Raw genomic sequence first — 15,658 nt, 5'->3', positions numbered from 1 at the left:
GCTATCTGTGCTGTAGTTATGTCTTGTAAACAAAAATTGCCATCCAGGCATTCTTTTACATCCCCTGGTGTCAGGTAGAACACAAGAGAGCCACTCTACGAGGAGTCGTCTTCACCTCTTACAACTCTTGCTCTCTTCCTTCCTCATAAGCACACTGCACAGGAACAAAAATACTGAGGTGTAGACTGAGATAGAAAATGTAAAAATAGACATTTATATATAGTGATAAAGGGATTGCAGTTCCTCATTCTGGAGACTGTAAATCTTAAATTGTTACGTTTCTATGAGGTAAAGAAATTTTGTTAGCTTGGCTTTAGCTTAGCATGAAGACCCAAAGCTAGCCTGGCTCGGACCAAAGTATGAAAATATACCCACAAACACCTCTAAATGTCTTACTTTCACAATGTATCTTATTGATTTTGCATATAAACTGATATGTACAAACTTACGTATCAAAGTCATTTTTTAAGCTGCATGTTACTTCCACATAAAATCACAAATTATTATTTTTACATGTATATCTAGTAAAAGAATATAACATTACTTTGTGAGCTTTTGAGGATTTGAAAGGTGGATTTTTTTCTTCATTTTGGACAGAGTCAAGCTAATTGTTTCCCGTTTCCTGTTTTCAAACTAAGCTAGGCTAATGCTGTATCCTGTCTCCAACTCTCAACTCTAAAACAAAGATTGTAATGTTTGAAAGATATAACACAATCCTACTCTTACCAATAAAAAACTGTCATAAGCAATACAAAAATATACTGTTGCTCAATTTAATGCATTAAGAGTGTTTGCTGCAAAGTATGGTATGTATAATGGCTCATTATGGCTAACGTTAACTTCTGTTAGCATAGATATTTTTACGTAACTGAGTCAATTTCCTGATTTTGTGCTATTTAGGTATTTAGCATTATGCTCTAGGGCTCAGCCACAGTGGCTGCTGTTCAACAAAAGTTACAAGTGTTCACATTAATATACTGAGTACTAATAAGTAAACTGTAGAGTAAATATAGTACATGGAGGGATTAACCCAGACACAAGTCAACAACAAGCAACAGACAATTGCTGAGTTGGGGCTACAACAGGCAACAATGCTTCTGTCAGGCACAGGAAGAGTTTTGTTGGGAGTTGGGAAATGCGGGTTCAGGAAAGGGGGATTCCTGTAAGCCAAAAGCCAGCTGGGAAGACCCTCCTACCACGTTTATCTCGCTCTTAGCGGCCAGGGTGGGCAACTCGATGTCGGTTCCACTGGGCTGAGCGTATTCGTCTGCAGGCAGGAAACCTCGTCTGTCGATCAGACTGAAAAAGGAAGTTAAAAAAATTAGCCATGTGTGTTCCTGTTTGTGTCTGGTAATAAAATGATAAAACGTTTGCATACCTGCAAGCACACAAACAAATGTAAAAAAGTGTATAATTTATGGTTGTAAATCAATAAACCTACAACTATTTTCATTACACCCTTGCAATGAATGAAATAGACAAGGTTTCCCAGGGGTCCCCTTGTGACACGGCAGTTATTTTTAGAACAAAATCTATCCTACATTAAGATGAGACATGATAATGACAACCGAAAAGCTAACCTGGGTGGCATGGGTCCACAGAGCACAGAACAGCAGTTGATAAAGATGTTTCTATGACTGTATGGGTTAGTGGCACACTCTGCTCCACTCTTCCCTGACCAAGAACCTTTAATCTAGAATGGAGAAGATACAGCATAAAACTTAGTAATTGTGCAACAACTCAGTTTGAAACAATATTCAACTCCAGGCATTACTCACGTCTTCATTGGTGGTCAGGTTGGAAGCAACCAGGTATGTATGGAAGCCTGAGAGGCCCAAGATGGACCAGACTGAGAAGAAGCATATCACCAGCTCTACTGCAGTGAAGGGTTAGGTCAAGGCTCAGTATCGGTGTGTTGGAGGAAGTAGGACTTAACAAAACTTGCTTGCTGACAATGTTGACTAGTTTGAGAAATCATATAAACACATTTGTAAATGAAGGATATCTGCCTGGACTCTCTTGTAGAGCAAACACAAGGCCTTTTCCACCTTGAGCCCCTGAAAGAGAGGAAGAAACCACATTGACACAAGGCTCAAACTTTTGTTTCCCTAAATAGTATAGAGTTCAGTTGCCAAATGAAACCATACAGTCACAACAAAGCACTCAGCATACTTCTCTTATCAGAAACCTGGTGCTCTAATGTGGTAAAAGCCCAACTGTCTGGCGCTCAGGGCGAGACAAAACAAACACTACAAGGTGCTGGCAAGTTGCTATTTGAGCCAGGTGTGTTGGCAGTTATCAGTAAGGTCCTGCCTCTTTCAGCCACGCTAGTTGAAGCAGAAAAACATACTCAGTGCCAGATGTGTGGTCACACAGCCGAAGATGAATGCAGTCAGAAAGGAGAGTGACACGATGAAGGTGTAGAAGAAGCGGTAATTGCGTTTCCCCACACAGTTCCCCACCCATGGGCAGTGATGATCAAATCGCTCTGAAACGAGAAGAATCCACAGTGAACTCATGAGTAACCTTTTGACATTTACATTTAAATTCACACACCACATGGGGAAATACACCGATATGTCATTCAAGTCAGTCCAGCCTGTGCTACAGTAATGGAACGATGCTCTGCGTTAGCCATGTGAAGCCTTCATTTATTATTTATCACTGATAAATGTCAGCATGCTGGTTCGTGCCCGCAGCTCACCCACACAGTTGTCACACAGGCTGCAGTGGGAGGTGCGCGGAGGCCGGAACATCTTGCAGGTGAAGCAGTACTTGAGCTTGACCACCTGCTGGTTGATGAGAACTTCTTTGGTGCGCGGTGGCGGCCGGTAGCTGGTGCTCCCAGTGTTATCTACAGAGGAGAGAACAGAGTGTAAGGGTTAATGACTTGGCTTATTAACACCTATAATTTTGCCATTTAACATACACTAAACACAGTTCAACAAGCATCTAGTCCACCACGGTTATATGAATTTTCAGCAGTTCTGCACCAAGACACTTGTTCAGAGAATAACTAAATGTCATAGAAACAGAGTGGAGGTTTCTGGCACAACTTCAAAAAGTGCATGGAGAAGGAAAGAAAGTCAAAGCTCCAGTAACATCAGGGTCATCCTGATGAAGGCTGCAAACCGAAAAAGGCGTCGGTCTATTAATAAAGTTCTGTACTACAAATGTTGCTGGAGCTTTGACTTTCTTGAAACTAAATGTCAAAAACTTTAGTTTAAAAAGGTGGGCTGGTAGGTCAGTTCTCAATACTTAAGTCAGCATCTTTGTTTCAAAAATAGCTGGAACAACAGCAGTACATTTGGGTAAAATGAACATCTTACATCACTGATGCCTAAACTTTGGTGTTGAGTAGGAGTTACAAGGTGAACACGAAGCCAGCTATAGACACTGAGGTCATCTACACATCTTCAAAGTTTCAGTTTCTTGGGGCCTTTAATCTCAAAAGTGAATTCTTACTCTGTAGCAAAATATACCGTGTGAAAGCTCTTATGACAGTGATGTTGGCTGTACTGAAAATATCCTTTATGCTTGACTTAATTGAACAGTGGCTTCCAAAGAAGTGAGCTGAGCTTCAGCAGTTTGGGGGTTTAGCGGTTAAATTTCCTTTAGGTAATATAAAAGTCCAGATGGAGGGTTGTCGTGCCAAATGATGGACTAAATTTAGTGCCATTACTGTCAACAGGAACATCACTCTGGAGGAAAACACCAACATTGTAAAAATGTTATGATTTTAAGAGACAACCATAAACGTCTGACTCCACTTGAAGGTCCTTACCAATCTGCTTTTCAATGTCTGCCGCCTCGTCCGGTGTTGCTCTGGGCAGGATGCCGGGGTCGGTGAAGCTGGTCTGGAGAAGGGTGATGACCACAAATATAAAGAGGACTCCTCCGATAACAGGTATGCAGCTGGTCAGGTGTTTGACCAGGAATGGACAGCTACAGACAGAGAGAGGATGAATTACAGAGAGATACTGACCTTAATCAAAATCAAAGGCTGGAAAAAAGGATGGAAACAAAGCCAGGTCTTATATGACTGAACCTACTTTTTTTACTCACTAGGGGATAAAGTTTTAATTAACATGTAGTGCTTTTAATCACCATCTGAATCCCTTGAGATAGAACACAGTTTTCACTAAAAACTGAGAGAAAGATGTAATTTTCATAGCCAAGCACTACTCCTTACAACACTTTGGTTTAAAATATCATGATACATTAACAGTTGCAAGAATAAACTCAGATTTTATAATGTAGAACCAAAACACATATTTATAAGGCCAAAGAATGGGATGAATTTAGCTCCCATTAGTACTTTGTGCCACACTCCATCAAGAAATCTGACATTTTTAAGTTAAATGATGTAGTAAATGGAATAGCTCTTGTAGAGCATTACAAATGACTTATTTATGTATCATTAGGGCCTGTTCTACAGTTCGGTGTAAATCTCTTACAACAGTCTGGAGACAAATCAATAAAATGTCAATTCAAAGAGCTGCTTTGGCACTTCTCTGTCGTACTTGTGTGGAAGCTGACATTTATTGAAATGTAGGATACCATTCTCACCAGGACAACGACTGGACACAATGGTGTTATGACAGAATTATAGGTTTAATGTGACTCGTAAACTCACTCAAATATAAAGAATAATCCACTTGTGACGAGAATGAGGCCCAGAGTGAGGGGCAGGACCCCGCTCTGCCGAGCCACTATGATCCGCCCGCCGCAGTAGAAGCGATTCTTTCCGGGGAAAACTTCCCACTTCCTCCTTGGTCTCTTCGGTTCCTCACTCTTGTCACCGTCGTGTCCATGATGATGGTGATGGTGATGGTGATGATGTGGTGGAGGAGGGGTCGGGGTTGGTGTCGGAAGTGCCTGCGGGTCGATTTGCTGATACTCGCAGTTTTTCATGATTTTAGAATGTAGTTTTGGTTGCTCTGTCCCAATTCGGACAACCGGGCATTTGGCCAGCGACCGACAGCATCACCGACACCCGTGTTTGAGGCAGCTGGACGCCGCAGATGTCGTCATTCCGCGGAGCAAACGAGCTAATCCTCTGTGATGGCTCTCCAGCTGTAAACAACACAAAGACTCCGTGCTGGAAATCACATCCCTGTTACTTTCCATGCCTCTTCATTTATTCCTCTTACAGTCCCCAGTAAGATGTAGCTCAGCTAGCTGCGGACTATTTAACGTAAAAAAAACAAACAACAAAGCACCGTTACCGCTGATAGCTTCTTAGCTTGATTGAGTTGCACATTTCAGCTGCTTTACTCCATTTTATTTAATATGTATGACTTAAAAGAAGCTCCAAACCTTCGTCATTTTGAATGCATATTGCTCTCCTACCGGGAGTCTTGACACAATCGTAACTATTATTAAGCTCCGTTGCCACAGACCGAGCCGTCCGTCCAGGTGCACCGGCTGCTGTCAAACTCAATACAAACACTATCTGAATTTCCGTTTGTTCTTTCAAAAATAAAACATACATGAAAACTTTACATCTTTTCATTTTTATCATGATAAATAACGGCCATATAATTCATAAGAATACTTCTTATACTACTTATCTTACTTCAATTACAATATTTTTCTCTATAAATGTCAAACATCCGCAATTTTATCATACAAAGTTGCAAAATGATATAACTTCCGGTAACTATTGACGAAAGCCGGTAATCATTACAAAATAAAAGGGTTACTTTTAAATTCTTGAATAAATTAATTAAATTCAATGAACATTTTCTTGCTGTTTCAAGAATCCAAGTTGACTCATTTCAAGTAGGAAATAAAAACAAAATCTGAGATTTATTGGATGAATAGCGTCTGTTTTACCTTAAAACGTGGTGCTTGCATGTAATGTGCTGGTGCTTATGATTGATTAATTGTTTTCTGATTGTTTGTTTTATGTGCTTTATGGTGACATATTAGTTCATCAAAACTTTTATTTTTTTCTTTAAATCGAAAATATTCGATGTTAGTAGCCTATGAAACTTTACTGGGCTTCTTGATTAATTACTACGTGATTTAGATACCTTTAATGGTGTGTTATTATTACCAAAGTCCTTCTAAGGCACTTATTATAATGTCTCTGTTATTACCACTTCGATGGGTGGGTAATTCTGAGAGAAACACTTTTATTTTTGTACTTCCTCACCGGAAGTCCAACCTTGTTCTAAGCACCTGGTGCGCCTGCTCTACCTTGACGCTCAGGTACCCTACACGGATTTGGTCGAAAACTTTACTTAAACTGGAGTTTTGGGGAGCAGCCAACAGAGAGAACATTGGAAATGGATTAAAACCGATATGTTGAATGAGTGGTGGACAGGACAGCGTTGATTTGGGAGTCAGCTGGTGGACGCGCCGTGTAACACCGTGAGTAATGTTTAAGGAAAAATTCGTTAGTCCTCTAATGGAGGAAAAGAACAGCAATGACAAGCCGCCATGAAAGTGAAAATAATTGTAATACATGGGAGCGAGTGTGGCCTATTGTGGTTAATGGTTATAGTGGTTATAGTGGTTAAATGTGACAGAAAACACCTTGATCATATTTAAAGTATTAAGTAGGCTATTCAGTTTGTTCTTTAGCTTGTGTATGTTTACTGTAAACAACCCAATACATGCTGTCATGGCACTTAACGCCAGACCCTGTCACCATATGAAAATTAAGCGATTTAAAGCTCTTTTTAATAGCAAATATCACATAATCGAAGAAAACGAATTTGTTTTTAAATCTTCAATTCGGCACTTTTACTGTCTATATTGTTTGTTTTAACATATGCGGAACTCAAAAGGGTAAAAATCAGATTCATGAGAAGTGGTTGGTTATGCTCAAGGTGTTATCAACCTTAACCTGTAAGCAAGGAAACAATGAATTACTATATTTACTATTGAAGTTTGGTGTGTCATGATTCAGCGCAGGACATGGGTTTAAATTCAGCAATTGTGGATGAAAGGGTTTATTTTTTTAACCTTTTTGTATAAATGTTTTTGTCTTCATGTCATAAGTACCTGCACCTGTACCTGTGACTGTATCTTCCAATTAAACGTTTCAGTTCAATTTTAGAAATCCCCCATGACATCATCCAGTAATTTGATATGTCAGTAGTTAATTGTGTTGAACTGTGTGCTTACACATCCTCAAGAGAACCAGTTGGGTCACTTTACCTGCCACCTGGGGATAGAAGTTTCACATTTGTTTTGACGAAGGGTGCCCTGAGGTCGCTACAATTGCTTTTAGGTTTTACCCTGACACATTGAATTGATAACAAGTGTGTTATTTACTGATGCCATGTCAACGTTCAATGTTTCTTTATCATTTAGTTACACTTCAATTCACCTCCATTTTCTGTCATCCTGTCCAGACCTTGGAGCCACTAAGTCATGTCCGCCGGCAGTACTGGCAGTCTGAAACGCAGCTCAGGGCCTGGCAGCAACAGGTATGGACCCAGCCGGAGCAGCAGCAGCCAGAGATCGTCGTATGAGGAGCGCTGTGTGGACCCAGTTGAAGACTTGCCGTACACCCCAGAGCCAAAGTCAATCCACAAAGCTCACCTGAAAGATGCAAATGGAAAGGAGTCTGAGACCATTGGCTTCATTCCCGGTTCAGCTGACCCTTCCTCCTCGGCACAAACCTGTAATCCCTGTGCTTCTCCAAAGAACTGCAGGACCTTTATCTGCAGCGTGCTGACGTGCGGCCTCTACAGGGTCTGCCAGCGTTCAGTCCTCGCTCCGTGCCTGGCACCAAAGGAGAGCTCCCCAGATGAACCGGAGAAGGTGAGTCTCCAAGCTGTGAACCAGGGAGACAACAAAGAAGAGGACGGCACAGACTGGCTAGGGGACGTCCGCATCGGCGGAGTCATAGTGGACAGTCCAAGAGAGTATTTGGAGGTTGAAAGCAAATATGTGCATTTGCCCAGCATTCAAACACAGCCCAGCCATCTGTCCCTGCAGGAGTCCATGAAGTTTGATGACTGGGAGGATGGTGACGAGAACGTGGACTCTCTGATTACCAAGAAGCTCCTCGAGCTCTACTCTGAATATCAGATCGAAGAGTTGGCCAGGTGCACCACGGACTCTGTGTTCCTGAAGAAGAGCAGGGCCATCAACCAGCTCATCAACTCGTTGGCAGAGGAGCACAAAATGGACGAGCAGGAGGCAGAGTGTCGGCTGGTGCGCGGTATCATCCGCATCAGCACGCGAAAGAGCACGAAGAGGAGGCCGCGCACCCCCAGGACCGAGAGGACGATGTCGGACAGCGGCAATGAGACGATGAGGGAGAGCGATTCATTTACGTTCAGCAACAACAGTAAGTTTTCTTCTTATTCTTCATGTGTGAGCTGGTCCCCATCGCTACTGTTGCTGTAAAATGGTAGATAAAGAGTTTTGAGCATCCCAACTGTGCAGAATGATTAGTTTTCCCATTAGAATTTGCTACATTTAGTATGATGACAATTGGAAAGTCTAGAAGAGCTGCATGATTACATTATTTTATCCATCATGTTAGCGGAGGGCTAAACTTGAAGTTAGCTGGCTCAGTTGGCGGTAGTTTCTTGTGCACATGCCCTTTTGGCAGCTGTCATTTCGGCAAACCAATCACTGCTGGCTGAAAACACACGGCCACGGCTGGCTTTTTTAAATTGTTTCCAATTAGATTGAGGCTTTTTGCTCACTGCTTTTCTGAGCCACTCTGTGCACCTCACATTTTGAGAATAAAACTTCAACTCAAAGCAAAAAAGCAGCCAACGTCATTTCTGGTGGTAGACAACATGGTCAGGGAGGACAAACAAGTGGCAGCTGTGTACCTACATGCCTTAACCAACCGTGGTTACCAAGATCAATAACTATCTTAAAAATAAAAAGGTACTGATCTGTGAGTTGACTTTACAGCAAAATAATAAGTAAGGACAGGTGATTTGGTGGTTGCCTAGCAGCAATAAAAAAAACAGTGTGCTACTCTCTTTTTTTTAAATTTTAGGCTTCAACAAAGAAGGCAATCTGCAAAAAGCACTCTGTGTGATCAAGGCCTTAATCACTATTGGGTGAACTCATTTGAGAAGTCGCTCATGTAAATGAAAAAATCTGAACTACTCCAAACAAATGCTAGCATCAAAAATATAAATAAATAAGATCCACCTTAACACCAAAATGTTTCTCTGCCAACAAAGGAATCACTTGTGTTGTCTGTTTTCCTCCAGATGACTACAAATCAAATCCAAACATCCAAATATCTGAACTGACCTCCTCCGACAAGTGTGCCAGAGACATGTGGAGGAACAATGGAGGTGAGCGACTGATCTTAATCCATTTGATCATGTTACCACACACAAACAGGATACTGTTACAACTTCAATAGTGTGTCATTCATTTTTTTTCCTCCCATTGAAAAAAAACTTGCATGTTTTGTCTTCCATAACAGGAAAACAATGTAGGTCACACATGAATGTTATTACAGGGAAAGTGTATTGTGGATGGATTTGACAACACTGTTGGTTTTGAATTACAGTTTTGTTTTCAACAGATGGAGCTCACTTTGGTTTAACTTTCTTATAAATTATGTTCTGTTCCATCTTGTAACGTGATTATTTCAAATGTACATATAATGAGTCTAAAAGTACTTGAAGCAGCCTATAAAATCACTGTGTAGGTTTTTTTATATAGTTGAATATAAAGGGTTAGGGTCACACCCACCTTGCTAAAACCTTTAAAATCCTAAGAAAACATTTACTTCTGTGTCCTTTATGGTAGCAATGGCTCTGTCCAAGTGATTGATTACTGTTTGATTTTGTGGAACCACAACTAACAAAGCAACATGATTTTATACTGCACAACGTTCTCTAATGCATCTATGAAAGATAGATAAAATAGCAGAAGTGGCATGTAAGAGTGACATTTAATAGTTCCAGCAGAGACCACGTTTACTCTGCAGTGAGCGTGTATAGTGCAGTTTAATTGACACTATGGGATGTCTCTTTTATTAGTCAGTTGTTTAATGTTGCCATAAACACCTTTTTTAACTACACAAAGACTGTACTTGTCTTGATCCATTTTCTCGTAAACCGTCGCTGGAATTTGCTCAGATTAACAGCGTCAAACATATCTAGTATGGGGAAACAAGCCAAACAACAGCGGGCTTTGTGAGTAAGATGACTAATATTCATATGCAGACTAACTTTCAGATACTTCCTCCACAAAGGTACTGTTAAAATTCATACTCCGCCTGGTGCATTGGCGCTCAGGGCTGCACCAGTAACAGACTCGAATGTAAATCGTTTTTTTTTATCAGTAAGCTACAGCTGAGAGGTCCAGTACAACAGGTTTCACATACTGCCACACTGACTGGACTCCAGTGTTTTCTTTTACAGTGAAGGAAGGTGAAAATAATCAGATTTAAAATAAAAGATAATTTCTAGGTTCTGTATGTCTATATATGACTAATGAGAATAGTGAAATATTGCTCTGTTTTATATAGAATACATTCTGGAAAGGTGTTATGTGCATTTGCCTGGCTATTAGATGTTGTAATAAATTATAATTGGTAAGATTTCAGCCCTAGTTGATTTGATGACACCTTACTAACAGTAATTACAGTGTAATACTACAAGATGTAGTAGCCCAATGTGGCTGCTCCTTCATGTTCTATTACTCACTACTCTACTTATATCAAATTGATCCACTGTCAAAAAAAATTCTCACAGTAAAACCACTCTGTGTTGACTACTTTTAATGCGAGGCAGCAGCAGTAAGAAATGTTAGGTTTGTATTAGTGGTAACTTAATACAGCAGTATAGTAAGGCTGATTTCAGTTAGATAAAATTAAAAACAGTGGCGCTGGATTACAGACTGCATCATTCCCTCTGAAGGATATTTGAATTTTGCATGGTAAGACTATGAAAAGTGTGATATAGAGAGGTAATTACCAAATGTGCAGAAAGTAAACGCTATTGCTGAAAATTATAGATCATGAATAGTATCAAAAATATTTCAGAGTAAATAGGGAAGGCAATGATATTAATAACAATATGCTGTTTAACTACTATGTCTCTTTGTTCCTGTAGGACACACTTCTAGTTCACCAACAGCCTACTCGCCCTCCAACACCGAGACCAATTCTTCAGGCGTCCCACTAATTCGCACCTCAGTGAGAACATGATTCGCGCTCCGTGCCGACGATCTACACTTGAATTTTGTCATGCCGCGTCCACAAGGTCACATACGAGACGTTGAAAGGGGACACCACTTGCACAGGAGTCTCTGGCTCAGCCAAAGCTCTTTTGTAGAGACCAAGGTTTTGCTGTGTGGGGGTAAAAAATGTGAAAAGTCACATTGTCTGAAGGACTCCAGTGAACTCAGGGCTCTGTGTGTAGATATTTATGGTTTGATAAATATTCTGTGTATATTTGAAGGATTGCAGATATCACCAGTAGCTCTTGATGATTCTTAAATATTGTATCATGATTAACCGTCCCCCTTGTCCTTGAAGGAGAACTAAGTTATCTGCATGAAACCTGACCCTCATTTTTGATGGTTGGATTATTGTAGTGTTGTTGTGCAAAGGACATTTGGGTTTTAATTTTAAACTATTTTAAGCTATCACTTTTGCAGTTTGTGATCTATGATTAGTTATCTGAAATGGTAGTTTTGATCATTTGACAGATTTCCAGTTGATGAAAAAGGCTCTTGAGGACAATAGTGTGAAATAATGAAGAAGAACAGTTTAGTTTTATATGGAGGTTCAAAGACGTTTAAATGATGAACTTGGTTGGTTGGACATTTTATGTTTCTTACATTTTTATGTGACTCACATCTCCGATTCAACAAGAGATTTATATAGAACCAATGAAGTGAAATAAAATGGCAATTCAGGTTGACTATCAGGCCAGGTTTTAAGTCTTTAAATGTGACAAAACCACCAAGTTCTCGCTTGTCCTTGGAAAGTTTTACCAGGAAAAGAAATCTTAACGTCAGGTCCAATTACTAGCTTTTTGCTTGGAGCTTCATCTCACAACCTTCCTCAGTGGAATGAAGATATGTTTTAACATCTTCTAATCTAGATATAACTATTATTACATTGTATATTACACATACATACTGTTTATAATATAGTTAGCCCACATGGACTTATAAAACATTGATATTGCATTGGTTAAACATTTTTTAAACAGTAACATTTTAACTTTTGCCATATAAAATGAAAATGAAAACAAAGAACTTAACATTTCTGTCCCAAGCTGTACAAATAAAATCTGGTTCTCTTCCTTAAAAACAGTTCCAGTTTGTAACCGTCTATCTAGGTATGAAGGACATTTTACAATAAAGTGTAGCTTTTAAATGATCATATAATGAGCCATAAAACATGATGTGGATTTTGTCTTCAGTGTTATTTAAATCACATAACAAACAAAGGGATACCATTACACTTGTCTATTACTAGTATGTACCTGAACATAACTGTTCACTCAGAGATCTTGAACTTTTCATTCAATTCTGCATCTCATCATCTACTGTAATAATTATGATAGCATGTGTTCTTCTGGTGAGGAAGACTGAGAGATAGGGTTTAAAGCTCCCAAAAAAAGCTAAGGATTTTCTTCTCTTTTGCGACTTGTATGATTTAGGTGTCATACAATGTGGAAAAAGCAGACCACTGCTGTCATAACATGAAGTTAACAGATGTTGGAATTCATTCTGTGGCCATGTAATACTCTTATCTGTAACTCAAATTTACATTGTAAATATTCTATTGAAGATGATTTATTGTAGCTAGATGAGCAGTGTAATATATTGTAAATCACTTGTTAGTGATGTTATCACGTGCCGACTCATGAAGTTAATGTCTGTTTTCTTTCCAAAATGTTGGCTGTATTTGCTCCTGGTGGGAATTTTGCCAGCTGACTCAGTGGAATTCATTCAGCTCTGTTCTCTTATCAACACTAGCTTATGGTTACTGTAGGTTGTGGAGCCTATTGTAGTTAGTTAATACACTCAGGTAGCTTAATGTACAATGTGACTGTCCAGATGACCTTCGTTGTTTGTTCTTGTTACCCGTGATCCAACCTCTTGTGCCTTTATGTAATGCACAGTATATTGTTTTTTAATGCAATGAATGAACTATTTTCTGTCTTGAGGTGAATACTATGAGATACTCTAATAAACATAACACCGTGGTTTCAGTTTAGTGTGTCAGGAATTTGGTTTCAACACCGGGGTGTAATGGAATGAAATGGTGTGAAACTTGTTGTTCTGGTTTAGACTAAGAAGAAAAAACAAAACAAACAAAAACACAACAATTTAGGAAGTAATGAATGTGTCTGTATTTCTTATTTCACTGAACTGGTCGAATTGTCTGATTATTACATCATTATGTGTTCATTTACGTTTCCCTAAAAATCAAGGTACAATTCTTGGGTCTTGCATCAATAAATTTATGGTACTTTATATTTTCAGCAAAGTGTGTTGGCAGATACAGTAACCCGTCTTTAAAAAGTTATCTCAATGTAAAAAATCATGAATAAAGTACAACAAAAGAGGTATTGTTTGGCTTTTTTTCTTGCTTTTCCTACTTATGGCCACATGAGGGAGCCACAATTCCAATATTTTAAAGGTCTGGCCTTGCTGCTGCTTCCTCCTTAAGGACATTTAGTATATTGGAAATAGTATTAGAATTAATTTGATTAATACTTAATCAAGCTTAAGTTGATGTTAAGTTTATTTATTTCATCATAGTTACACTGTATAACACTCAATATTACAACACTCACTCATAGAAGTCTTCCTCATGGGGATCTTACTGTAAAAATAACATCTCTGTTAACAAATGTAACATATTTGTGTTGCCAATAACTGGTTTGAAGAAGAGCTCTGTGACCAAGCTGTGGCTGACAGTCTGAATGGCCGAGGCAGCTTGGAGGATGTGGCTGAAGCGGCCGCTGTCCTTTGGGTTCAGGTGGTGGATGACTTCTTGGAGAGCTGTCTGAGCCTCCTGTTGAAGGCCTTCGACTAACAACAAGGTGCTTAAACCTTCGGCAGCTGTGGTAGATGAAGAAAAGATTCCAATTAAGCTCATGTCCAACAAACTAATATATGTAGGTATTCAAATTCAAAATATTTTACCTGGGTTAAACAACATAGTACCCTTCAGGTAAGCATATTCCTTCGGACTGAGATCCAGATTCCACAGGTGATGCAAGCAAGTTCTCAAATTGTGGACTTCAGCAAGAGTTGGTTGTTTGGCCTCCTTTTCTGTGAGTCCTGACCCAAGCAAAATCTGTCTAAGGATACTTGAATTTGGCACATCTGTTACTTCAAATACCATCTTTTCTTGTGCAAGACCCAGAACAAAAAGAGGAACCCAGCATTGTCTTAATAAGGATGATTGATCTCCTGATGGAAGCTGACTAAAAGATGGAAGACTTCTCATGAAGCAAATAGTTTTTACCAGAATGCTGGAGGCAACTTGGCAGGTAGCGTGGGGGTCCTTCAGGTAAACTGCCCTCTTCTGCTCACAGTGACAGCTGTGCACTGTGCTGTGTTTGGGGTAGCCACTGTCCCTGCAGCTCAAGATGTTATAAAGGATGGTGTGCGGATGCTGATCCCAGTAACCTGAACAAGTGTTGTTCGTACTCTTCTCTTCCAGAGGAAACATAGTAGGCGTCCGTCAAATATGGTTAACAACGAAACATATGGCTCCAGAAAGCATGAATAGTGTCACGCAACTCCACAAGCTCCAGTTGTATTTATCCAGGATGTCACCTATTCAGCCTTGACCCCCTTTTTTAAGCCTGTGCATGGAGAAAAACAGTGACCCTGGACTTCCCATGGGTTCTCTCTATGTGGAGGCGATAAGACTAGTTAAACTAAGCAGCTGCACTGGAAAGAGAAATACAGAAGCTAGCGGGGTGAATGACATTTATCATGTCTGTACCAGTCTATCAACGACTGATGGGGTCAACACACAGGCTGCTGCCTGACCTGTGCCCCACTTACACTTCAAAAATGCATGAAAGCATGCAATGATATATTTTTTTACCGGTTTAAAGATGTTACAACTGTGCCCCTAGTTTTAGAAGTTCCTAGACTTGTGGGTTGTAATTTATTGCCAAAAATTATATTATCAGGTTTATCAAACTGTTCTGATTAAATAGTTTCTTATATGCATCCTAAACATATTAAGATACACATCTTTGTGCTTATTTCCCTTCAAAAATCATAACTTTCCAATACATTTCACTCATTTCCATTCCTTAATTTCCACTGATCATGATACTGATCTTTTTCTGTTAGTCTTTTTAGTGTCATAGTACCTCTTTTTGTTTCTATACTTCCACCACAGCTCAACTGGGAAACACAAAGATGGAATTTGATGCTAAAAAGACTGTAAATGTGTCAGATATCCACTTGATATGACTGACTCAGACTGCTGAAGATTCATATAACCTTCACATCTACTTTTAACTGACTGTGTGGACAGATTGGATTTTCATCACTCACATTGAAAGCACATTTGAAGGGAATCTTTTATTAGTCTGATTATTAGTATGAACAAGAGGAATGATTACAGCTGCGTATACAAATGAAAAATGTCTATATGAAACTAATACTGACAATTAATTATAATGCGTTTCTGATAATACTTTTATTATATTTACACTGTGGT

General features: G+C 39.5%; 3 protein-coding genes across 4 annotated transcripts; 1 reads left to right on the top strand and 2 right to left on the bottom strand.

Annotated features, from left to right (window-relative positions):
• Positions 1-1,016: 1,016 nt before the first annotated feature.
• Positions 1,017-5,427, bottom strand: zdhhc18b (zinc finger DHHC-type palmitoyltransferase 18b). The gene is made up of 9 exons (XM_053334184.1): positions 5,320-5,427; positions 4,637-5,188; positions 3,785-3,945; positions 2,705-2,854; positions 2,351-2,488; positions 2,006-2,057; positions 1,779-1,881; positions 1,581-1,693; positions 1,017-1,299 (listed from the first exon to the last, which is right to left on the bottom strand). The coding sequence occupies exons 2-9, from the start codon at positions 4,912-4,914 to the stop codon at positions 1,101-1,103; spliced, it is 1,194 nt and encodes a 397-aa protein (XP_053190159.1). The 5' UTR covers positions 4,915-5,188; positions 5,320-5,427; the 3' UTR covers positions 1,017-1,100.
• Positions 5,428-6,217: 790 nt separating this feature from the next.
• On the top strand, positions 6,218-13,633 carry kdf1b (keratinocyte differentiation factor 1b). Of its 2 annotated transcripts, none has more exons than XM_053334181.1 (4): positions 6,218-6,378; positions 7,368-8,311; positions 9,201-9,287; positions 11,061-13,633. In XM_053334181.1, the coding sequence occupies exons 2-4, from the start codon at positions 7,387-7,389 to the stop codon at positions 11,153-11,155; spliced, it is 1,107 nt and encodes a 368-aa protein (XP_053190156.1). In that variant the 5' UTR covers positions 6,218-6,378; positions 7,368-7,386; the 3' UTR covers positions 11,156-13,633. The 2 variants fall into 2 exon arrangements, with proteins under 2 accessions (XP_053190156.1, XP_053190157.1); XM_053334182.1 differs by having other exon boundaries at positions 6,218-6,382; positions 7,377-8,311.
• A 54-nt stretch (positions 13,634-13,687) lies between these two features.
• Positions 13,688-14,889, bottom strand: nr0b2b (nuclear receptor subfamily 0, group B, member 2b). Its single transcript, XM_053334183.1, has 2 exons — positions 14,116-14,889; positions 13,688-14,031 (listed from the first exon to the last, which is right to left on the bottom strand). The coding sequence occupies exons 1-2, from the start codon at positions 14,645-14,647 to the stop codon at positions 13,790-13,792; spliced, it is 774 nt and encodes a 257-aa protein (XP_053190158.1). The 5' UTR covers positions 14,648-14,889; the 3' UTR covers positions 13,688-13,789.
• Positions 14,890-15,658: the final 769 nt, after the last annotated feature.

Source organism: Scomber japonicus, chromosome 15 (assembly GCF_027409825.1).
Source record: "Scomber japonicus isolate fScoJap1 chromosome 15, fScoJap1.pri, whole genome shotgun sequence".
Classification (NCBI taxonomy): Eukaryota; Metazoa; Chordata; class Actinopteri; order Scombriformes; family Scombridae; genus Scomber; species Scomber japonicus.
Note: the sequence above shows the minus strand (reverse complement) of the source record. Positions and strands in the feature narration are given on the sequence as shown.